The sequence below is a fragment of the Linepithema humile genome, chromosome 3 (assembly GCF_040581485.1).
Source record: "Linepithema humile isolate Giens D197 chromosome 3, Lhum_UNIL_v1.0, whole genome shotgun sequence".
Taxonomy (NCBI): Eukaryota; Metazoa; Arthropoda; class Insecta; order Hymenoptera; family Formicidae; genus Linepithema; species Linepithema humile.
Window position 1 is genome coordinate 30,186,073 of NC_090130.1, and position 25,035 is coordinate 30,211,107.

The window sequence follows — 25,035 nt, forward strand, 5'->3', positions numbered from 1 at the left end:
ACAGATATAAAAAAAGAGAAAAAATACTTTTTAAATGTAGAAAAATAATATTAAAAATTGTTTAAATTTTTATAAGAGACAGAAATATTTTTAACATTAAATTACACAAGAATATTAATAATACTTTGCACCACAAATAATTTTTAATAAATAATTTTAATAAATAATTTTAATAAATAACAAATATACTACAATATAGTTTTATATTACAGCAAAATTATACTTAAATTCTATTTTTTTAAAATTCTATTTAAAAAAAATTTTTTTTTCTCGAATCCATAATTATTATTTACGTGATTCTCTTTTCTCAAATATCTGAATTGCAATATATCCTGTGAGCGATCTATAAACTTCTCTTCTGTCGCGTTAGAGGAAATCTATATTCTAATTTATTCAGCTATTCAGCTATATGCACATTACTGCAGAATATTTATTTTCCAAAGATCAAGTTCGTCAATAACGTTATACAAATTTAGCTACGTTATATCAATCTAGCTTATACACAATTTTATATTGAAAAGCATATATTGTTTGCGCAACCGTCAGTTTTACCGTCAGTTGCTTTATTCGTTATATATGTATCATTAACTATTGGTTTGTGATTTATCTCTAAAAGCTTCATTTTTCGTTTTCGTCTTTCTCCGTGTTACAATAATAAAATTAAAGATAATTATGCTGGACATTATGTTGTAAAAGTAAATAGTAGTGACTTACCTGGATTACCATCGTTGGATACACTTGGACGGCGAAGCAGCCAAATAGTTGGCGATGAAAGTTGTGACCGACTTGAGGACGCTTATGTGCTTGGTAAGATAATTCTTCAATCGTCGCGCGTGGAATCAAGAAAGATCCACATCATCCGGACATCTGTAATGCAATTCATTAAAAAAATTATGATTAGATAATAAATATGTCTAAAAAAACTCCAAAGCAAATCTATTCAATTCTTTATCATATAAATAATCATATAAGTATCCATTTTTTAACTTTTAGAGTTTTAAAATTGCAACGATATCTAAAAATTATCTTATGCATCGCTTTACATAAGTTTGTAAAGTACATAAATTAAAAATTATTCTACCAATATTGAAAATTGTTAAATTATTAAATATGGTCGTAATATGCAAAAAAAAAATTGTTTTTCGTAGATTTAATTTTAAATACATTTTTGAACACATTTTTCTTAATATTCAAAAATTTATTCTATTGTTATTTCATAAAAATATTTAGCAGGAAATACAATATAATTTTATACAAATTTCTTCTCGGCTAATAGGATTACGAGTGTGAATTAGAGCACAGATAAATGATTCATCGAACGAACACGGATGACAGTTCACACTAAACGCATTGCAGTGCAAAATGCACCTGGCAAACACTACCGATGTATCATCGATATATATATAGCCAGAGAATTTTCATGTAAAATATAATAATGTACATTTTGAAGTATGTGACAATTTTATCCGCAATAATTAATATATATAATTTGATGAATTAAATGGCCAATTTTTAATAAGAATAATGAAGCATACTAAATTTTTCAACGGAAATTATTGCGTCATTGGAAGAAGTATCTGCACTCAATTTTTTCATACATTTTGTGTGCACATTTATTTAACAACCTAAGTAACAAGATAGTTAAACTTGCGGAGCTATTCTTGTATGTCACTGTAAACGTTGCTATAAGAATTAGAATTTTTGCACTCAGTCAAACTATATTATTATTAAGGCTCGTAATTATACCATATAACACATATCCAACAATTTTATTATGCCTCATCGAAAGTTATATTGCTAATTAGAGCCTAATTAATTTTTAATTGTAATAATGCGGGAAAAAACGACGCTATACCAATGATTCTGCAAAAGTTTGTACACCGTTTTTATTTTTGATATCAGTTATGATTTACTTAATGCGAGGATAAATAAGGAAACGAAATAAATCATTTTAATCCTTGTTTGCATTTTTCAAAAATTATTACTTGTCAGAGCAAAAATTAATACATACGAATTAAATAAAACATTCTCTTTTGCACATGATAAAACTGAAAAGAATATAGTGTAGATAGTATAATATCGATATCTTTTTTTATCAATATCAATATGGCCGCTCGTTCTAGTATAAAATAAAGCATTGAACCCCACTTCAAGAAGTTAATAACTTAAATATCCGTGATAAGATATTTTTATCACGCTGCTTATTTTAGCATATAAAATTCGTTAATAACAAATATCAGTTATTGTATCAGTTGCAGAGTTCAAGTTTTACAAATATAAGTATCATTTATGGCGCTGATTACATTCCGAATCTAATAAATGCGAGTCTCACTCGTGGCGCTTATATAGCAACGTTAAGTGATCAAACAGTTAGTTTTGGTGCATGCATCCATGAGAAAAATCATAAGACGATTCAAACAGCTTCTCGAGTCAATAAAATCAAAACATTTTTTTCCACCAGTGCCAAGTGTCAGAGTGTCTCAAGATATATATTCAACGTGATCACGCTTTAATGTGATTTTTCAACGTGAACAATATTTTTATTTGTGATGAGAAAAATTGGTTATCAGTACAGCAAACACTTCGCGCGTCGTCATCGCGCATTATTTATCGATAAATAGGGCGTGATCTTGTAAACAGAACGATACGCCACTAATAGATTGTGAAAAAAAGACTGTGAAAAAGTGAATTTTCAAGAAAAAAGTTCCAGTTTGTTAAAATCAAAACATAAACGTCGGCTTCCTTTTCATTGCGCCATGTTAGCATCTCGACAAGCACTTTCTCTTGAAGAGGAAGGTCGTCGTTTCATTCAGGTAGGTCAGTGCGCCTTTCAAATTCCACTTCCTTGCTTGTAACACGATGCTTCTTCCTATCAAGTGCAGCTTGTCTCTTCAAGTAAAATACTTTTTTTATCGCAAGTACTTTTTATCGAAAAATTTAAATTTATACCGCAAAAATTAAGCTATATCAATTAAGTCACGATGATATTGAATGATGAGATGATTATTTTTTATTGCTATCTGAAGCCTACCTCTACAGGGAGATTTTTAAATTATTATTTCCATCATCCTGTTTTCCAGGAAGAAACCTCCCTAAAAGAGACATAATTTTGGGCCTGATTGACAGAATTTTTTTACTTTCCCACCCAAAGTTTCATCAGAAGAACTTGGTATTGGCTGTGAATATCTTATTAAATATTATAATTGTTATCCTCTGTCTTTTATTTTCTTGACTCTACATAACCGTAAATTTCTTTTTTATGACAACAGAATTAATAATGAATTATTAATAACAGAATTATTAATGTGACCTCAAATATTAATGACTCTGCTGAAAAAGACCAAAGACTGTTTTTGACAGTTCCATATGTTAAATCGATTTCTAGAGACTTCATGTCGATAGCGAGAAGTTTCAATCTCAAAAATAGCGTTCTCGATCCCTAATAATTTAAGGCAATTCATCAAAGGAGAAAAATATCAATTAAATATTTTGTTTTATCGTAGTATTGCGTACATGATTTTTTGTTAAAATCATAATGCTAATATGTAAAACAAACTAAAAGACAGTTCAATATCAGAAGTAAGAAACATAGATATCAAACATAGAAATCAGTTATCAGTTATCAATCGGATATCAATAAGAGATGTGGTTCTCCATCGATGATTTCTCGACATAGAATTCTCCCATGATTTTCATTGGGAAAATGTACGAATTTTAGACGAACCTTTTTATAATAAAAGATTGATTCCAAAAATGTTTTTATTAAACATCAAAATGCAGGTCTTAGTAGTCAGAGTGACATATATTTTTTACCAGAAGCCTATCTTCCTGTCTTAAACTCATTTCCTCCCTATAATTAACTCCTTCTCCTTTTTTTCTTATCTCTATGTCCTGTTATACCTCCCTTCCCACTTGTTATAGTATATTCTTATCTCCTCTACGTCCCACTATACCTCCCTTTCCACTTCTTATAGTACAAGTACAGTATAAGTATAGTATAAGATCCTCCTCCTCATATGTTCCTCATCGCTTGGTTCTTTGAGTTTTTTTTGTTATAACGTCGTTACTAATATTTTAACCATGAATGTAGTTTACACAATTCCTTCTGATTCTTCCACCTCTTCTTCTTTTAAATTGGACACTCCTAATAAAATATATCACGTATGTATTAGCTTACTGACCTTACTGTGTTTCATTGAGCATTGCTATTTTAACTTTCAAACTTATTTTACTGTATTTTAGTACGAAACATTCGATTCATTAACTGTTAACTTCATAATTACCTAATTTATTCATGCAACACAAATTACAGATAGAGTTATGTATATTACAATTTAAATTATTGCGTGCGTTTTATTTATTACTGAAACACTAAAGAAGGCCTGATGGCAGGCTGAAACGTTCGTTTTTATATGTTTTCATCTTTAAATTTCAATACGTGTTCTTTCGCACGAAAAACCGGAAGCTCTTCTCGCTCCTTCAAATTTTAATTTGATTTCTAATCATTTAACCCTCTATAAGTTATTATTTTTTAAATTGACAATGCTAATAATTATTTTCATAAAATTGTGTTTTTGTATAAAAGATTTTTCAAATATTTTCTGCTTTACATATCAATATAAAAAAATTCTAAATAAATTTCTCTTTCTGATTCTGTCGCAAATTATAGATTACTAGATAACTGAACTACACTGTAAATAAATATGCAAACAGAACTTAAAAAATATTTCAAATATATAATAATTTTAAATTAACCTGAAAAATCACATTTAACTTCGACATTTAACTTCGATAATTTCCACTCTGTTAATTATAGAATGACGAAGATTAACAATTGTAAATTAACATAATAATGATAACACAATTATCGTTTTGATGAATCAGCTAGAAGCTTTTCATGTGGTCTAAATGTACGATGACCGATTGCGTTGCAAAATTTGACGCAATTAACAGTGTGTGTCGATTTTCTGCCGCGCCAAAAAGTTAAATGGTCTTTAACCGATCTGGCTGAATCATATTGCCAGTTAGGCTTATAGATCTGCACGTCGTGACGTGTACGCGATATCGTTATGACGATTATCTCCTTACGTAAGCGCTAAGAGTTCCGCGATAACATACATTACGTACGGGCTTACAAGACTCGATGAGTCGTCTTTAATCGCTTTTAATTTACAAGAACGTGCCGGGCGACCTCCGATATCGATACCCGACATCGTCGGATTAAAACCTCTTTCAGCTCTGAGCATGTATTTTTCATAACATTTCTTTGTTAAAAGTGTTATTAGCATTAACACACGTTTTCCATCCAACTACTTTAGCTCTTATTATTCGAATATTCACGAGTCGTATATATCTGATGGATAATTAAAATATATTCTCTAATTATAAAACGTACAAATAAAAAGAAATTTTTATTCCAAATTTTAGAAAGAAAAAATAATTATTTTTACATATTTATATTTAAAATATTCAATAAAGTTTAAATTATTATATATTATTAAATATATTAAAATTAAAAATATAAAATATATGTAGATGTATTATGAATAATAAAATAGAGCAAAATATGTGTAGAAATATTAATATTGGAGCTGTTCAAATAATTATTTTTTTTATTTTTTTAACAATTTGAAGATATTTGAGCATTCTTTTCAGTGTTGCACTTTTACAAGCATCTGTCTAGAGTGTCTGCGATGTTGAATCGTCAATAAAAATTAATGGTGTGTGATGACACACGCAATAATAATTTAGATCCAAGGCTGCGTTGGCGAGTTAAATTAGTCCAAGAAAGCAAAGGAGAAAACAGTCACAAATGTATTAAATGCATCTATATATGTCTTGTGCGATAAATGTCGTTTGTGCAAACATGTAGAAAATTCGATAAAATATCTCGTGTCTATTACATTATGACTATATTATGTCTACAATTATATTGATATCTGTTATGTTACCGTTAACATTACTTACGATGCTGATACTGTCAGTTATAGAAGATGCCATGAAAATGTCATGTGTTCGCTGTTCTTCTACAATCAAAACCAATATTGATTTGAGTATTTCAAGTATCCAGAACACTGCAATTAGATATAGAAAGTCATATAATAATATATATATATATATATATATATATATATATATATATATATATTGCATATAAATTTATAAAAATAAAAATTAATTTATTGGCATATATACATGTCAAAATGTTTATTTAGCAAAGAATAAACAGGAACCAAGGACTTTATTTAAATTAAAGAACATTATGTTGCAAGATAGTATTGATCACAATATATTATTTATAAATGCGGAATTTAATTGCGATAAAATGTATTTCTTAATAGGAAACCATCTTAAAAATCGGTAAATTAACAAATATTATTATAAAAGTTACGTTATATTAATTACAATGCATATTTCATTCATTATTATGTAAAAAAAACCGTTCATCATTATGAAAAAATTTAGAAAACATAATAAATATGCAGAATTTACCGATTAAAGCTAGAATATAATATTTCCACAGTTCCTAATTAGCCTATAAACTGGGTCCAATGACGAAATAAACAGATGTTTCGGATTAAATATTCAATCCTATGACGCATTGCAAATTTGAATAGCAGGGATAAACATCGTATAATAAGAAGATGCGTTTCTAATTGACGCAACTGATATTTTTGATTAATATATGTCTATTATTAATTAATTTATGCAAAGTACGATATACATGTCAAGTTTATACTGAACTTTAAAGTTCTAAAAGATATTAACGTGATTTTTATTCCTGTATAAAACTTTGTTTCCATCAATTTTTCTGTACATACGCATTACATTGATCTTCTTAAACTTATAACATTAATTATGACTTTAAACTTACAACATTAATAAAATAATTTATTACTGCACAATTGATAATACAATTATGCCAATAATAAAAGTTTACTTTATATAATTATAAAGCAATTAAATACTCGAAGTTAATTACACATGCGTTAATATACTTACAGATATGAGAGTAGATACAGATCCCTGAATAAAATCCAAAGTTCGGAGATATTGTTTAATCTATTGCACTTGATACAACCAGATTGTAAGCTTCCGAGTCTCTCCCTCCCCTCTCTCTCTCTCTCTCTTTCAAGCAGAACATTTCTGAAACATTATAATAAATAATGTTATTATAATGCCGATATCATTATTACACTAATTATTAATGTAGTCATTATCTTTTACACTCAAATATTATTACGAGCAGCGAACTGTCAGCCACCAGTCTTTCGATTGCTTTTTTGTGTAAATACTTCTTTTATCAGTTGCAATATAAAAAACGAAACGGCAAATGTAATATCCCGCGAACGTCACCCCGCGCCGATACAGCTGATCATGCGAGGCGAACGGTCCCGGAGTGGAGAAACGTAATCGGGTACAGTAGATAAAATCCTTGCGACGTCTTCAGTCAATAACGAGTTCCCGGTTAGCGCTGGTTACAATCGCGACTGGGTCGTCAGGCTATATCTCGCGCCAGTCGAAAAACTCGCGAATGTCGGAATAGATCGAGAAAATTTCCTGGCAGCTCCCACGCGAAAGCGCAAATTCATTTACAAATACTACTTACTGGAAGAAAATCAATTGTGCGAACTTGACTTATGAAGACAGTCGTTTGGATTAAATAGCGAGTATTTAATACGTATTTTTTCGAGATATTCAAAACTTTGGAGATTTTATGATCTGAAAGCAAGTTAAAAAACTATAGCTATTTCTTAGAATTTTTTAGAATGATCTAGTAAATATCTCGATGACTATGCTTTGCTTGAATCGCAAACAATAAAACGTCTTGTTGTTTGTGATTAGACCTACTTGTAACTGATACTTCAAGATTGAAGTCACAATCTTGTGCGAGTAGAACGCAATTTTCCGCAGAACATCGTCGAACAATACGAATAGACACTTCACAGCGACATAATAATTATCGGTATTATTCCGTAGGTGACAATATTATCTGGACACAAAAGACTGAAAATAGAAAAAAGAGGTGTAGTGTAAACCGTCGTATCTAAAACTCGTGAATATATGAGCATCGGCATTTTATAACGCGCAACAGTCAATTAACACAAAGTCGCTCGGTGCTTTCGCACTTTTTAATTAGTCGGATTCCGAGTCACTTGACGCTTTCGTATCTTTTAAATACGACATGCAAGCAGTCGATGAATGTTCATGAGATTTAAGGTACCTCGTGATACGATATCGCGAGCTCATTATCAAGAATATAAGCACCATCGAGTTATTATACAGACATATACAGAAACAAGCCGCAAAAGAGAAAAACGCGAAGAAAAGTGATTCAAGCAATCAAGACATTTATCGTTACAATAAGATAATAAGAACTGATAGCTGTTTCCTCAATTGCAAATCATATTTTTACGTAATACAGATTAGACAGAAAGATATATGATACATAAATTATTTTATAAAATTATTTAACTGACGCGGTTAACAAGAAAAGCGTTAAAAAAAACAAAAAATCATGACGAACACAGTGGATAATAATACAAATGGGCAAACAGACGTCACTATCATTGACGGACAAACAGACATTAATAATACGAATAGATACGTTGACATTAATAATATAAATGGATGTATTGATGTTAACAATGGGCGTATATCATATGTGGAAGCCAAGGTATGTATATATCTTTAATAAAATATAATTATATTTTAATCGAACATACAAATGTACAGAATAAAAACTCTTTTATTTCAAAATTTTTTCAAATTTTAAAAAGTCGTTTTTTATATCTAAATTTTAGTGCTTTTTTTATTTGCTTTCAAAGTTAGGAATTTTTCAATTTCACTAATTTTATTAGTATTATCGCTGTAAAAATTTATTTTACATAAATAATATTTTTAAAACATTTTAGACAATTTTAGATATTTCTAATCAGTTAGTAGACTCATAGATTAGAAGACTTTTCATCATCTCCTCATTTATTTTTGCTCTCAATTACAAGGTTATCAAGAATATCACGTAACTTCCTTCTTTATACTTCTCTTCCATTTCTCAAACTTCAGAGATTTATCTTCGAAAATAATTATTCCCAAACTTGTAATAACAATTCGGAAGTATTCATAATCATATTATTTAGTCGCTATTTTCGGATACCATCAATTATCAAACAATACGATGGGTCATTTCATTAGAAATTGATGCGTATTATGATTAGGCATAATCTTTTCATTGTGATAAAAAGATAGTGTTATTGAAAGTTTTTTTATCTTTGATTTGTGAATGCTATTTTGAAAATGCAAAAAAATCGCGATAAAAATAAATTCTAACATATTTTAATTTCCATAATATTTAATATAAATTATAGAATTATAAATATTATAGAAATATATTAAAAATAATCTCTAATAATTTGTTTTACAGGCGGAACCCAATATCGACGAAGAAAAAAAATGGAAACGTACTGGAACAATTTATCAAGTATGCTAAAATTATTTACATTCTTAAAAAACATTACAACTTTGTAATTAATTATCCTCTTTAAAAGATAAGATTGAATCCATGAGATTAAAAATATTATATCAGTTAATTGATAATATTGTACATTATTTATCAATTAATAATAATAATCCATAAGCGTGGATATAAATTACTTCTTAAAATGAGAAACAATTTTGCTAGAGTTATTCTATCCCATTTATTTCTGTCTCATTTACATGAAAACTAAATAGCTCATTAATGTTAATTTGTAGCTCTATTTTTTTTTCTTTGACACTTTTGCGTGCGAATAAAATGACATTGAACAAACGTTAGATATACTTCATAATCGTCATACATGCGCAATTTTGCAATAGGTATTTGTATATTTTTGTTATTAATTATTATTTCTTGTTGGACTGTGTGATAAATAATTTCAGATTTTTTAAATAAATTTGTTTACTCTTTGTCAGACGAAGTGCAGTTTGATTAACATGTAAATATTCGTTTATGGAAGTACCAAGTTCCGTCTATATTACGATTTTTTTCACGTAAAAACGTAATACAGACGATTGTTCATGCAGCACGTTTTTACACAAAAGCAAATATTGTAATTATGTAAAAACAAGTAATAGCAAGCAATTACTGCAAAAACAACATAAAATATTTATTGGAAATTACGTAATTACTTATTACACAACCCAATATTGTATCTCGATAACGACATATTCTACTAGTACACTCATTATGTATTTTTTACATTTCCGCTCAGATAATCTAAATGTAGCAATCGAGATAAAATGTAAATGAAATGATGAAATAAAAACAAAATATGTTATAGAACAGATTTTCTAGTCAACACCACTATTCGTGATAAATTATAGATGTTTAAAAAAATCTATTTATGCAAGATAATTTATAATTGTTGAATAAATCTATGAAAGCTGTGCTCATCTTGCAGCGATCGTTAAAGATTAGAAGATGAGAAAAAATACAAGTAACAAACATCTTAGTCACAAACATCTCTCAAGTCTTAAAAAAATACTACTATATATTTATTTTAATTCTTTTTACGCAGAACAGTGCCATTTAAAAAAATTTTAAATATTATGTATAAAGACTGCAATATACATACATAAAGAATGTTTATCTTTGAACGACAAATTTCTTATGAAAAATATATATATTGCTTATTTTTCATGTCATATCAAACTTTAAATCTTTAAATCAGTGATATAAAATATCTATATTTTATAATTAAGATTTTATATATCTATATCTTAAAATTCGCGTTAAGTACATATTGTGTTCAGCTTCAAATCAAGTGGAACGCTATAATTTCATGGATGAAATTTTAAGGCGTATTTAATTGCTGACTGCATTTTCTTTGCTCAGCCCCCCCTGATTGTTAGTTGAATCGGTTTTAATATTACATGCATACATAATAGCTACACTGGTATAGGCGCGATAAGAGAAGTATAAGATAAATATGGTTGTCTGCAATGATTGACTGATATGAACTTTAGTTGATCTTAGCCTTTGGTGGTAAGCTATCTGCAATGCCTCCCGTATCTGTTTACCGTGTTTTTGCGTCATGTTTCGCTGCCATAAATAATTTAATTTTTTCTTTTTATCAAAAAGTTTACTGAAATTTTATTCTTCCAGATTAATTCAGATTAATTCTATTTTCATCAAGATTCTTCCGTAGCTTCCGTGCTTTCTGGATTCTTGATTTGACTGATTTGACTTCTTCCTGATTTCGTTTATAGGTGTTGATGGGCTTCTGTGCCAATATGGTGGTACTTGGTCCAGCGATGGGTTTCGGTTACAGCGCCGTTGCAGAACCCGCGATGAAAGCACCGAAAACCGATGACATACAACTCGACGCTGATCAGGCAAACTGGATGGGTTAGTAAAATTTATTTGTCCAATACCTGATAAAACCTGTGTAATTTTTTCTTATTAAAAATCAACTTAAATCTATCATTGTTGAAAAATTGTTGTCTAACAATCTTCAGCTACTATATCGGCGCTGGGAACGCCCATCGGTTGCTTGTTGTCGAGCATCGTGATGAGTCGAGGAAGAAAGACCACTATGTTCGTGACATCGTTAATATCGCTGGCGGGTTGGGTGACCATTTACATGTCGAACAGTTACGTGCAGATTTTGATTGGAAGAGGAATTTCCGGAATATCAACGGGTATGGCGTCGGTTCCGACAACGGTATACAATGCGGAAATAGCTGGAGTGAAATGGAGAGGCACAATGGTCACTTGGACCAGTATTTCCATCGCCCTCGGTGTTCTCATCGTTTACATCTTTGGGTATATTTTCAAGGTAAACGTCACGCATTCATTAACAAGTTGCATTTAATTCCACAGAAGTTACATTGACTTCCTTAGCGTTATCGTATAATTTGATCGAGAAATCGATCGAGAAATCGAACATATCTGCGTGTGAAATCAGTAATCATAGAGCAAGCTCATAGCTTGTTATCTAACACACGATGCATAATTATTTTAATTTTTCTCACTCAAAGGATGACTGGCGAATGGTGGCTTTGATGTGCGCTCTGTTCCCGCTGTTGGGGATTGCTCTGATTTTACTTGTGATACCGGAGAGTCCTTTGTGGCTGCGAGATCAGAATCGTCCCGTAGAAGCGCTGGAGATCATGAAGAAATTCCGCGGAATACCGAAGGATCAGCCAGCTCCGCCGGAAGTCCTGTTCGAGCTGAAACCGCGGCCGCAGAAGAAGAATCAGAACCTGCTGAAGCACCTGGCGAAAAGGAGCTCCCTGGTGCCGTTTGCCATAATGCTCACCTACTTCTTATTCCAGCAGTTCTCCGGCATCTTCGTGGTTATATACAACGCCGTTGACATCATGGCAAAGTCGGGAGTCCAGGTAGATCCTTATCTCGGCGCCGTCTTAATAGGCGTGGCGCGTCTGATCGCTAGTCTTCTGACGGCCGGCGTGTCGCGAAAATTCGGTCGACGGATCCCGTCAATGATCTCTGGCATCGGGATGACGATCTTCATGGGCGCACTGTCGCTCTACATCTACATGTCGGAGAACGGAACCGTCATGACCGACGACGGCGTCGTCCCGGTGGTGTGTATGATAATGTACATCTTCACGAGCACCTTGGGCTACCTCGTCATTCCGTTCGCTATGGTGGGCGAGATATTCCCGTCGAAGGTGAAAGATATACTGTCCGGTCTGACGGTGTGCATCGGTTACTTCTTCAGCGCGGTGACCATCAAGACGTATCCGGACATGCTAAAGTCAATGGGCATGCACGGAGTGTTCCTCTTCTTCGCGGCCATATCCTTGGTCGGCGTGGTATTCGTCCTGTTCTTCTTGCCCGAGACGAAAGGGAAGACCCTGCGTGAGATTGAAGATATGTTTTCGAAGAAGAAGAGGACCCTCGAGTTGCAGCCGATGACGGAAGTAATCGGAGAAAGAATCGCTCCAACCTCCATCGGTCTTCTGACAAATTGAGAATATTGCTTGTGTGAATAAATGAACGCTGAGTTTAATATATGAAATATTCGGAAGAAGACAAGATCGGGGCGCGCACAATGTTGTGTTGCTGATAGAAAAAATAAGACGGATGTCGTACTGTTTTTTTAACGCTTCGAGATTTGAAGCATTTAATTGACGTAATCATACTTCAATATTTATTCTGAAAACAAATTCTTATATTAAAATTTCTTATTATATTATATGTATGAAAGTTTAAAAGTGACGAAAGCATAAAGAGAGAGAAAAATGTGTTCACTTGGCACTTACGAGGAAATATAAAACGTATTACGAAAGAGCTGCTGACACCTTCAGAGTTTCAGCAGTTGGAACGATGACGTAAATAGCCATATAATACTTAGCTTTATATGCAAAATGCAAATACTGCGTTAAAACAAGATTATTTGTACTAATTTGAGACACATGAAAGAGAGATGTGCAATCTCGAAGATGATATTTTGATATGGTTTCGACGATACATATCGAATTATTTTAAAGTTAACATGCATTTATCATTGAATTAATAATGCAGCATAAGATTTTTAAAATAAGGCCCAGTCCTTTTCTGCTATCGTCAAGTTGTAAATATTCTGTAATCATAAGACAAATTGAAACATCACCGCGAACGATATCGCTGAAGATCTCAAAAATGATATTGCGTGCAGCGTCGATAATAAACACAATTAATCAAATGTGAAATTTACCATTAATAAACTAGGATACTACTCGACAATCGAAAACATTGCGAATAGAAGGTTGAACAGAGGCACTAGAGCGCTTATCTAAACAATGAATGCCTACAAACCGCGCAAATGCCTAGTTCATTTCTAGAAACTGTTTTTTTGCAGATAGGTAGACAGTAAATACGATTAATTCGCGATAAGACCGACAGGTTGACATAGTGATAACAATCGAGGGTCGACCGATAATGACATAAAGAAAAAAAATTCATTCGCGCGTCAAATGCACGCCTTTTATTTAAGTCGATGAGCGATTTAACGAGTTCTCATACTGTGATAATAATCAAAAATTTTGTCGCGATTAAATATCGCTTTTTAACGATTGCTCGCAAAAAGTTACTTCTTTTTGCGCGAAATGTTCTTCGCGGGAATTAATACGGTTTTTGAGCAATCGATTGTAAAACTTGAAATCTGCCATCACAAAACATTTACGTGACTGATCGATAAATTGGTATACACTTAATTTTGCGATTTATATATTTAAGCTGTAATAAAAATATGTATTATATGGTGATGTGTGTAAATACGTATATACTTATGTATGCATTGTCTCATTGCTTCTCTATTTTATTATTAAAATCTTAAATAATAAATTAACAAATGGCGTAACAATCACGATAATTAAATAACAAACATAATATAATATATAATCTACGAAATGTGAAAGCGTGGAATATAGGTGGGGTTTCGGTTGAGAAACGAGACGGGAAAAGACAGGACAACGATTATCATGATTATGATAATAATAATAAGCAATAATAATAATATAGGTTAGATGTAATATGTAATAATAACATAATAATAAATGTTAAAATAGACGCTCGATAATTAAAATAAATTATTATCTGCGAGGTGGTACGGGAAGAGAAATATCTTCTGCTAAAAGGGAACTCTGACGTTTCGAACAACATCAAATTTTCTCCTATCACTTTGATGTGGTCTTTCAGATTTTCTCCTTTTCTCCTTTTCTGTTCCCGTGCTCCTAAAAATTATTTCGCACCACTTCGCGTCGTAGAATTTCAATTGACGAAGATGGCGAGGTACGTGCGCGATAATTTAATAAGTCTAAGTATTTTGTTCAGTACATGAAACAAAAAGAAATAAAAATACGACGTATATAAAAAAACGCACATTTTATATAATCAAACTACGTAAACCTCGCGTTTTTGTATTGTAAGAATAAAAATAAAATCTTAAGCCTCCGAGTTGAAAAGTGTAAGGATAAAATTCTGTGCAAAATCCAATTTTTGCAGAAGAATTTTGTAGCGTATAATATAAATGTGCAATGCAAACGTTGTATACATATACACCTTTAAACTCGAAGGAACTATTATTTAACTTCAGTCTTCTTCTTCCTCGATTATCTTTATGCATCAACTAAGCCTACTGTATGGATCAGAGACATGGAGAATGACCGAAAGCATAAAAAAAAAACTACAAAAAATGGATGCCACGAGACGGATTGCATATCAAGCTTAGAGAGAGAAGAAAACAAAGAGGTGAAAAGAAGAATAGGTATAGAAGGAATCATAGACGAGGACATTGAGAGGAAACAACTGATTTGGTACGTAAAGATAATGAACAATGATAGACTTCCAAAAAAAGTCTTCAAAAAATTTTCCAAGGAAACAAAAAAAAGAGAGGGAGACCAAGAAAGACATGAGCGGAAGGAATAAGGAAATTTATAAGTGAAAGAGATTTAAATAAAAAGGATTGGAAAAATAAACGAAATGGAAGTTAGATATCGTCGAAAGACGTTATAATCCGTTTATATATCGTCGCTCTTATGCCAAAATCACGAATGTGCAATTTTGTAATTTAGAATTATTGCTATTTGAAAATTTAATTTGTTCCGAAAAATCTGGTTCTTGTTTTATTCTTGTAATTTATTCAGATTATTCAAGCACTGATTTACTATTGCTATCGCATTCGCGTCTCTGGCATAGAATCTTTGTCCAAATTGAATAAGAAAATGACATTAGTGAAAAATTGAAAAATTCGCACATTCGTAATTTAAGCGGGACGATGTAAGCAATTTCCCATGAGACCGCGTATATCAATTAAACCAACGTGTAATCATGAATTAAGCGCGTGAATCATCCGCACTTTGCCCTGGCAATGCCTAATAAGAAATCCTTTTTGTCAATATGACAATGTATAAGGTGTCATCTTTCGAACGAACAGTCGCCAAATGAAAGGCGAAGCGTGACAATATTCGCAAAACAATTTTCATTCGTGATAAAGGCTTAATGATCACTTATCTGATTCAGCAAGGATATCGTAAATTATCGTGGCACCGCTCGTAACAATTCATCGCTGTAGTTTTCAATGTGCTAAATGTCGAACAAAAATTAAAATTCTCTTAATAAAAAAATATGTATGTACAACAAGATTAAATTCTCATAATGAAAGCACAAATTCAGCCACCTTAAATCAGCCAGCTACAATCTAAAAATAAAAATTCAGATCAAAATTAAATCGAATGACTCGATTAAATCCAGCACTCCGCAACATGTAAGTCAAAATATAAAGATATAATTAACAAAATGTATAACGAAAATTGAAACTAACGAAACTGGGCTCCGCGCGTATCTGCGCCGAAAGCATGAGTCAAGGAACGTTCAATTAGCTATCTTAACGATCTAGTAATGTCAGTAAAGCTCTGTTGCGCCGGGGATCGAATATCTCGTTCCCGTGTCTAATCTTCCCTAGCGTCAGTAAAGCTTCGTCGGAGTCAAAAGCCTCTTTTTAGCTACTAGTCCTTCGTCACGCGTAATATTAGTAAAAAAATCCCACCGACCTGCAAAACGCTTGCTCTATTACCATCGAGTGTAGACCTAAAGATATCGAAACCGTCTTTTCAATATTCTATAAAATATTTCACGACGATCTCAGTCTCTTCGATCGTTGATCGACGAAATTTTCAGAGCCCAGATCGTGATCGAATCAAATGTCGAATGCGAACGACCATTCGACGAGAAATCGCATTCCGATTTCGTTGATCCGACCGGATTCATTCGTTATAATAATTATGGCGCTTCTTATCCTACCGTCTCTCGAAACGAAAATTAAAAGTTTTCTCCGGAAGCGCCAAATTGCCAATGGGAATTTTGTAGATCTCCTTCTCCACTGGCACTATGTTGAAGTTCTTCAGTAAGGTGGCTATTGTCGAGAAGCTGATGTACTGGACCATTTTGTAGCCCATGCAGGACCTCCGGCCGCCACCGAACGGCAGGAAGTGCTCCGGCTTCAGAAGCCTGCCGTTCTGCACGAATCTCTGTGGCATGAACTCTTCAGGGGAAGTCCATAGCTTGTTCGACATGTTTAGATCGTAATTGTTCAAGAAGATGAATGTGTCCTTCTCGATTTTATAGCCTAGAATGAAAAAAATTATTCGAATAAAAATAATGAAATTCTCGGAAAAATTGCTAATTTTATCACATCGATAAAATCAATTAATATTACTTAAATTAAGATTCGTGAAATACATATATAATTGTCGGTGTAAAGTTAAGAATTTCACTTATCGTTTCGTGAATTTGCACAAATTGCGAGAGCAATTGATCGAGGAAAACTGCTTGACATTCGTTCCGATGGTCTAACCGCAAAAGGAGAGAAAACTACTCACCGGCTATGGAGCTATCCTGGTTGGCCACGTGCGGTACGATCGGACTGGCGATCAGCCTGATAGCTTCAAGAATAATGGCTTCCGTGTACGGCATGTTTCCCCTGTTCTCCAGGCCGACGAACCTGCTTGAAGTCTCGACACCATCGATTTCCTTCTGCGCCGTTTTCTGTACGTGCGGCCGGGTGACCAGGTATCCCAGAATCTTGATAAGAAGATTGCCGACCGCCGAGTGGCCTCCGATTATGTCTTCCAGCGCGAACAGTGCCGTGTCCCAGGTTATCTTTGGCTCGGCGCCGGTCTGGATGTGATTTATCAAACAATCTATTAAATCCTCTTCAGGTATGACCGACTTCCAGCTGGTCAAGCGATCTCCGATAATATTTTCCTCCACAAACTTCCTGATCTCGTGGCTCCAATTGGCCATCTTCGTCATATTTCTCTGGTGCAGCGGCATCAAGAACGGCATGAAGTCCGCGGCGTAACCCTGATTTACCTCGTAAAACACTTTATCGAAATTCTCAATCATCGTACGAAAAGGACCGTGCCCGAGACCGAAGCGCTGTGAGCAAAAGTACTTGAGAAAGACGTTCGCACATGTGTGCATGATCAACGGCTTGGCGTGCAGGCTGACGCCGGAGACGCTGACTAGTTGATCGATCAGCAATTCCATCTCGCCGCCGATGATAACGTTCAGCTGATTGTATCGTGCGGTAAAGGCGCGCGGAAAAGTGTGCGGTCGCAACATCTCCCTTCGTGTCTTTTGAATATCCGACCAGTTGCAGAACGCCAGAGCTGCGAATTAATTAATCGTTATAGTATTTCTTCCGGATCTTATTAATAATTAGGATAATATTAATTTACTGTGTCAAAAAATATATATATTCAGAACATAATATAATTATTTAAGATCATTTCAAGGCACATCATTCATTACATCAACTAGTTTTATTCATCGTCGCGTTACAATTTATAATAACATACAACGAAAACAGCTGACGCCGTGATGATAAACATAGCGCTATTCCATGAACGGTTCAAATTACCGAATCGAGAAAAGAACGATCAGCATGACCGGCTGCGATGTTGAACTTGGCCTTGTTACCATCCCGGCGTAACAACACGTTCCGACATATTATTGATTTGTAAAAGAAAAATTTATTGCCGCACATTCGCTTTCTACTTCGCGCACTTTGCACACGTTACATACACGGAAATGTTATGCGAACGCAAAGGAACGAGATGCAGCGTGAATTATCCAGCGAACTTGATCGGTTCGCCGAACGGTTGGTAAGCTCGATATGAAATCGAAGCGAGAGAGAAGACGGCAGCAGGAAGTGACCCGGTTTCTCGTTGCCTGCGCAGGGCGCCCGAGAATCTGAAGAGCGATCTTTTCCCGGCTTCTTCGTCCTATCACGTCACCGATTTTTCCGCGACAATCCAACAAATGTTAACAGAAGAAATTAAATTTCAAAAAAATTATTTTTTGAGTGATTTAATAAAATTCATCATTTTGTGTAATTAACTTTTTCTATAATACATGGAAAATAAATAACTTTTAGTAAACGGAAAACATCTACGTTAAATTTTTATACGTGAATTAAATAAAATACTACATAAAAAATTGCTAAAAAGATTAAAAAATTTCCAGTTTTGAGAGACTTACATGAATATAATTCATTAATTTGATCTATTCCGTGTAATGAAATGAAAAGCTATCGAGCAATTAATAGGGTTAATTTACGTTCTGCAAAAAATGTTTTTGAAGTGATCGTGTTAATTAAAAGCCACTGGCGCCGTGATGCGCGCGTGAAAATAAAACATTCCGCCGTAATGGATATGAGAGTGCGCAATGGAAAGAATTCAAACGATCGTCTTGGATCGCGGAGCACGGCGATTCTGATGGATCAGCCTTGATCCTGTTTGCCGGCTGCCGGGTGAGCCAGGAACGCGTGAAAGTGGTACCGTGACCTTTCCGCCTGCACTTGGTACCACTTCTGCACTGACCTTAACACGAGTTTCGGCGCGGACGAACGAGAGTGTGCCGCGAGGAATATGCGTGAGCGAGAAATAAATCGCATGCGTACGATATGCGTATGGGCGCGCGTAGCTCACGTGTCTCACAAGGCCGTTAGCATGAGAAGTGTTTTTTCAGGAGTCCTGACGAGGTGCCGACAAGCCGCAGAGTTTTAGTCGACGCGCGACGATCGATGATTCACAATTAGGACGATAAATCGTCCGAAATTTGGTCTCTCCGTCGAGCGTGCGATCGACTATCAAACGACTAACCGTGACCCAAAGCGCTGAGAGAGTGATTCGTTGCGGTCGCGCGAGCGTAATCGATCTCTGTTTCAAGCGATATGAAAGTGTTAACTAACCATCAATTATTCTAAATTATTTCATTTGGTATTATTCTTAATTAATAACGATAAGATAGATTATCAACGAAATTTTACTTTATAAAAAGAGTTCTAAGGATAATCTTATTAGTAATTAATAATAATTTAGTTCATCTACTTTTTTGCTTTTTACTTGTACAAAGTTTCCATTTCTTTATATAATCAATTTTTTGCTATTATTTGTGCCTGAAAAATTATGTATTAATTACATATAATTGTGTCTATATTTTTATAAACAAAATTGAAGAGAAATTATTTGTATCGTGAAAGAAAAATTTAAATTTTATCAGGCGCCGCGAAACGAGGGGGGGGGTGGAGGGGGCGACCGCCCACCCAGAGATAATTTCGGGTAGCGTAGCCCCCCCTGAATTTTTCTGTTTTCTTCAGGTATTTCATGACCGAAAATATTCATCATCAAATATTTGCATCAAAGATGGAAAAATCGGTTATTTTTCTTTTCTTTTCTTCCTTTTCTTTTTCCTTTTTTTTTTTGACTATTTACTCGTTCAATTGAAGTACACTACATAACGAAGAAAATTAAGCGCATTAAGTTAATTAGAACAAAAAATCTGTGCATATTTTTCGCGGCTTATTATATGGTGTTTGAATGGAATTACATACATATACATATACATATGGTATTATGAATCCCCTTTATAAATTTTGTCCCCTCAGATAAAAAATACTTCCGCGGCGCCTGAATTTTATTAATTTAATATTAACGTGATCCTACGCTATACAAGACACTTCTCATAAAAACAATGCTGAACGTTACTCAGCAATCTGATGTATTTACTTCTTTCTTGTTTATATACCAGTGTATACTCTGCATCGTTTGAGTTATCCGAGACTTATCAGTAAACTTTTCATTCTAAGCATTATAAATATTAAATATAAAAGAAGCATTATCGCAAAATATTTTACAATATTATAAACATAATTATTATTTGCAATTACATATATATTCGACTATGTAAAAAATTTGTCAGAAAATGGCAAGAAAATATTTGACTTTATTTGAATGTTTCATGTCTTTAACTTTCTCATCCGTTAAAATTTAAAAATGTTTATTTCAAAGTTTAGTTGTTCAAAGTTGTTTTCACCGAAAGGATGTAAATGATTTTTGAAAGTTTATCTCAAAATACTTACAATTCTCCTTGTTGCCGGAAAAGAGAAGATGATATCTGATAAAGTTTGGCCTGGAGTCGAAGTGATGGCCCTTGGCGACCAAGACCTCCTTGATGTTCTCCAATCCGTTGATAACGACGCAAGGCAGAGATCCCAGCCGAAGCTTGATTATCTGGCTGTCGTAAAGCTTGACAAGATCGCCGAAGGCTTTGTAAGGCAGATCGTAGCGTCCAAAAATATGAAGAGAGCCGAGAATCGGCCACGGCTTCGGTCCAGGTGGGTCCAACAGAGCGGACGCCTCTTCGCCGTCGTACAACTTCTTCGGCGTCTTCGATCTCATATAATCCACCAGGATCAAGATCAAGGCCACCAGAGTGACGCCGAGCAGAATAGACGTTGTGGCGCTAATAGAAATCATTTTTCGGCACAATCACAAATTTCTTCACTAAGGGCAATTTTCTGCTTCCTCTTCGCCACTTTCTTTCTCTCTTTGTGACGATGCGAAAAAATGTCCGTTAGCGTTTTCGCTATCAAGACACGGTTTGAGTTGTGATTCTTTTCTCGAATCGGAACACGTGAATTTTGATGATCGGGCTGGTTCTGTTATCCTCGCTGAGACGATTCCTCGATTTTAACGACTCCGAACGGTCTCTCGCCCACTTTTGCAGAAGTGTCAACAAGAGTACACTGCGTCGACTCGCCCCCGAAAGAGCCTTGTACGTGATCTCTCAACCGTGTGTCGAATGAGCGTCGGCAAAACGGGACGCAAGCTCCTCCTGGCCCGTCTGTGAACGGTCCGCCGATCTGGCTCGGTCTGTGGGGATAGGATGGTTGTCCGGCTATCTTATATAGCCCGACATAATGTAGTCAGCACATTTGCGTCGAGCACTGTGCGCCTCAACCCCATACATATGGATTCGTGTTGAGACGAGGTGGGCAGCTGGAGGGAGGAAGAGAAGAAGGAGGAGGAAAAGGAGGTGGCGGTGGAGGAAGAGAAGAAAGAGGAGGAGGAGGAGGAGGAGGTGACATTCTCGTACGGATCGCGGGAGCTGTAACCCCTCTGCCTCGGAGACGAATTTCAAGAAAACCTGAGGAGACATACTCACTCGGTAGAAAGAGAAATGTTAAAGAGAAGCGGAGGGATGATCGTGCAGAACGCTCAGGGAAGGGGGAAAAAGGAAAAGGACCCCGAAGGCGGTGGAGCGAGGTGTAATCTACGTAGGTGGTAGGGGCGGGTGGAGAAGAAGAGGGGAGAGAAATCGCCGATAGGGCCCGTAGCGAACCAAGGGACGCTTCTTGCCCTTGACTTCTCTGCTTAAGGTGCCATCGGGTTTTCTGGTGGCGAAGGAAGCGGTGTGCTACTCGCAGCCGCGCTCAAGAAACGATTCTGTCTGCAGCTGTTCCCGGTATTATTCGTATGTACTCGAGTGTACTTGCGATGGGACGCCCCGGCCGGAATTGGGGAGTCGACGGTAAATTCACTTTTCGTACATCACGGGGTACGTGGACGGAGAGCGAAGTTTCGTTTTTCACCAGGCGACCGGCTGGTCGGCATGACATAACCAGCATGGTGCTTTCGGATGCTTCGGGAAGCATGCGGGAACACCCGACAAGAAGGTGGATTACGCACGTGCATCGACAGAAAAATGCCACTCTTCGTTTTCTCCGTCTGAAAGATCTGCGGTTCTTGGTGCCGTCGATGCAAGTTCGCTCATATAAATTAAACGTTTATCGTCAGAATCGTAAATTGTCTGTTATTGCCGATGGAGAGCACACTGATAGAAGAGAAAATAATCAACTTTTAAAGGATAATTGTACACATTTTTTTTCATTATCTTTTTCGTTCTGATGTTATGAAGAAATAGATGTATGTATATTATTGCGTGTAGAGAGCCGATCTTCATCTTTGCAAATTTTTTCTGTGCTGTCACATTTATTTGGGACGGCAGACTTTGTTTACGTCTGGAACGATTTTTCTCATCGGGAAAAATCAATCGATCGATCTTGAATCTAAAATCTGTCTGAACAGGATGTTGAATGGCGTTATGTAACTGTGAGACAACTATGCGAATGCATTTCGTTCGACGAGAAGGAAGTGAAATATACAATTCCAATGATCTCTTTCTTTCCTTTCATCCATATTAATTTCGTTTACACGCATAAACATTACTTACACGGGAAACAAATAGATTTCATCAATCTTCGAATTTATTTTTAGAACGATGGAACTTTTTGAAAAACCGAAGCAATGAGCGATGCATATATATTTACGATGTATATTGACATAATTATATCAATAAGGCGCGGAAGATATCAGAATTAAAATTTTTATTCTAAAAATCTTAACACTTTTGCATTTTATATTTTGTAAATACAAAACGTAAAATTATTCCATATGAAAAATGTATCAATGGGAGGAATCACTCCTGGGCAGTCTGTTTTAACAATAAAAATTCGCACGTTTTATTTCTGTCACACTTTCTTTAACGACATTAAGAAGAATCCATCGATGGCTCTTGATCGTCAAAATTGTACATTAACGATAATAAAAAAGATATAAAAATCCAGTCAAAGAGATTACTTGGATGAGCATGCGGGGAGGAGTACACTTCTCGAATTTGTCCGGATTAATGAATAAGACATGAGTTGTGTGACGTACCCCTCTCCCTCGCCGGGCCCACCCGCTGTCATCCGGAGCCCGAGCGGCGTGACACAAGCACACGCGCACCCACCGCTGATCAGTAGCGCGGTTTTTTTTCCTCTCACTCCGCGACAGTAAAGAGATTACTTCATTCGTATCGAGTGGTATTATCGAGAGTCGATTTCTGGGAAGCTAGCGGTACTGGTCTCTGCCCGCCGTCGTTGCCGCCACCACCTCGCCAAATCAACTCTAGAGACGAGGCACATAACGGGAAAGCCCTCTTCTCCGCTTGCGAGCCACGGCCGGAAGCTCGTTCCCACCGCCACTGCCATTGTCGTCGTCGTCGCCGTCGTCGTCGTCGTCGTCGGAGCGATTTTTCATTTCGCTTTCATACGCAATCCCTCTCGCACCACGTCGCTCGATTAGTACTGGAGCTTAGTTAGAAGCTTTTTAATAATGCGCGAGAACGACGGAATTAAGGAGAAAATTTGAAAATTTTAAACCTTGGTTTTAATTCTTAATTTGCATTTCATCTTTCTTTTTAATTTGACATTTTTGCATCACGTCGTTAAAATAATCGTCGAGAAATTATTTTGTTCATTTTGTCTTATAAATTTTCAAAATGATTATATCGCAGCGTGAAAGTCAGCGATAAAAAAAGACTGCTAAACGGTTGATGCAATTCAAAGTTGCTATTTTTGTTCTCATCAGTTCTTCGCCGCCGTATGCGGAATTATCCGTTAAATTCGTAGAATACGAACGCGTTTTCTTCGCAATGTCGACTTTATCTTGATCTCGCAAAGCGCCTTGAGACTACGAACAAAATGCTTGATAATAAATCGGTAGCATCATTGGCAAGAAGATTGTAAGTTATGTACGTGTATGTGAAATTGATTCAATTTACCTTTCGCGAAAAGCGGCCCGGATTTCCGTGTCAAATCAAAATCAAAATTATTTCAATTATTAATAGATAAAACCGGATATTTCACTTTTCTTTATAACACAATCGCTCGCCTTAGATAATTTACAATTCATAAATTAAAATTTTAAAAAAATATATAATTAATGCTAATATATTGATGATTCAAAATATCATAATTTATTAACGTCTCACAGTAAATTTTATTTTGTTAAATGTCGAAATAAAAAGATACCATGAAAATCATCTATTTTTGACAAACGAGATTTTTACAGAAAAAAGCAAAGTACCAAAAAATGAGATAAGTAGCTCAATGACACACTTTTGTCAAGTACTCGCCAGCAATTAAAGAACGAATTGAAATAACGTGATAACATACCGCTGATAAATTCTATTTTTTTACAATACTATTTTTACAATTGTAGCAGCATAGTTAATAGTAAAAGCTGAAATTCTTTATAAAAATTCTAAATATCCTTAGGTTTCGGAATAAAATCAATTTGCAGTAGCGTCTTCATGAATTGTAGAAAGAGAACTGAATGCATCATCTCTCTGATCCGTAATCCTGTCCATTTTCATTACGT

At 34.9% G+C, this 25,035-nt stretch overlaps 2 protein-coding genes and 1 long non-coding RNA gene across 3 annotated transcripts; 1 reads left to right on the forward strand and 2 right to left on the reverse strand.

The window, feature by feature from the left end:
- Positions 1–170: 170 nt before the first annotated feature.
- On the reverse strand, positions 171–7,364 carry LOC105669808 (uncharacterized). The gene is made up of 4 exons (XR_001100332.2): positions 7,228–7,364; positions 7,003–7,146; positions 5,968–6,074; positions 171–867 (listed from the first exon to the last, which is right to left on the reverse strand). It is a non-coding gene; the product is annotated as an uncharacterized lncRNA (long non-coding RNA).
- Positions 7,365–7,527: 163 nt separating this feature from the next.
- Positions 7,528–14,557, forward strand: LOC105669805 (facilitated trehalose transporter Tret1-2 homolog). The gene is made up of 5 exons (XM_012362934.2): positions 7,528–8,677; positions 9,425–9,481; positions 11,248–11,386; positions 11,497–11,816; positions 12,019–14,557. Exons 1-5 carry the CDS (start codon positions 8,519–8,521, stop codon positions 12,976–12,978), a joined length of 1,635 nt encoding a protein of 544 aa, XP_012218357.2. The 5' UTR covers positions 7,528–8,518; the 3' UTR covers positions 12,979–14,557.
- On the reverse strand, positions 14,282–21,788 carry LOC105669806 (cytochrome P450 307a1-like). Its single transcript, XM_012362935.2, has 3 exons — positions 20,913–21,788; positions 17,368–18,159; positions 14,282–17,114 (listed from the first exon to the last, which is right to left on the reverse strand). The coding sequence occupies exons 1-3, from the start codon at positions 21,307–21,309 to the stop codon at positions 16,786–16,788; spliced, it is 1,518 nt and encodes a 505-aa protein (XP_012218358.1). The 5' UTR covers positions 21,310–21,788; the 3' UTR covers positions 14,282–16,785.
- Between the last annotated feature and the right edge of the window lie 3,247 nt (positions 21,789–25,035).

Excerpts from the sequence above, each read along its gene's own strand:
- LOC105669805 (XM_012362934.2), top strand. The coding sequence starts at position 8,519 with ATGACGAACACAGTGGATAATAATACAAATGGGCAAACAGACGTCACT. Across the intron at positions 8,678-9,424 it reads TATCATATGTGGAAGCCAAG|GCGGAACCCAATATCGACGA; the intron begins GTATGTATATAT and ends TTTGTTTTACAG. Across the intron at positions 11,817-12,018 it reads TCTTTGGGTATATTTTCAAG|GATGACTGGCGAATGGTGGC; the intron begins GTAAACGTCACG and ends TCTCACTCAAAG.
- LOC105669806 (XM_012362935.2), bottom strand. The coding sequence starts at position 21,309 with ATGATTTCTATTAGCGCCACAACGTCTATTCTGCTCGGCGTCACTCTG. Across the intron at positions 18,160-20,912 it reads TTCCGGCAACAAGGAGAATT|CTCTGGCGTTCTGCAACTGG; the intron begins GTAAGTATTTTG and ends ATTAATTCGCAG. Across the intron at positions 17,115-17,367 it reads CCAGGATAGCTCCATAGCCG|GCTATAAAATCGAGAAGGAC; the intron begins GTGAGTAGTTTT and ends TTTTCATTCTAG.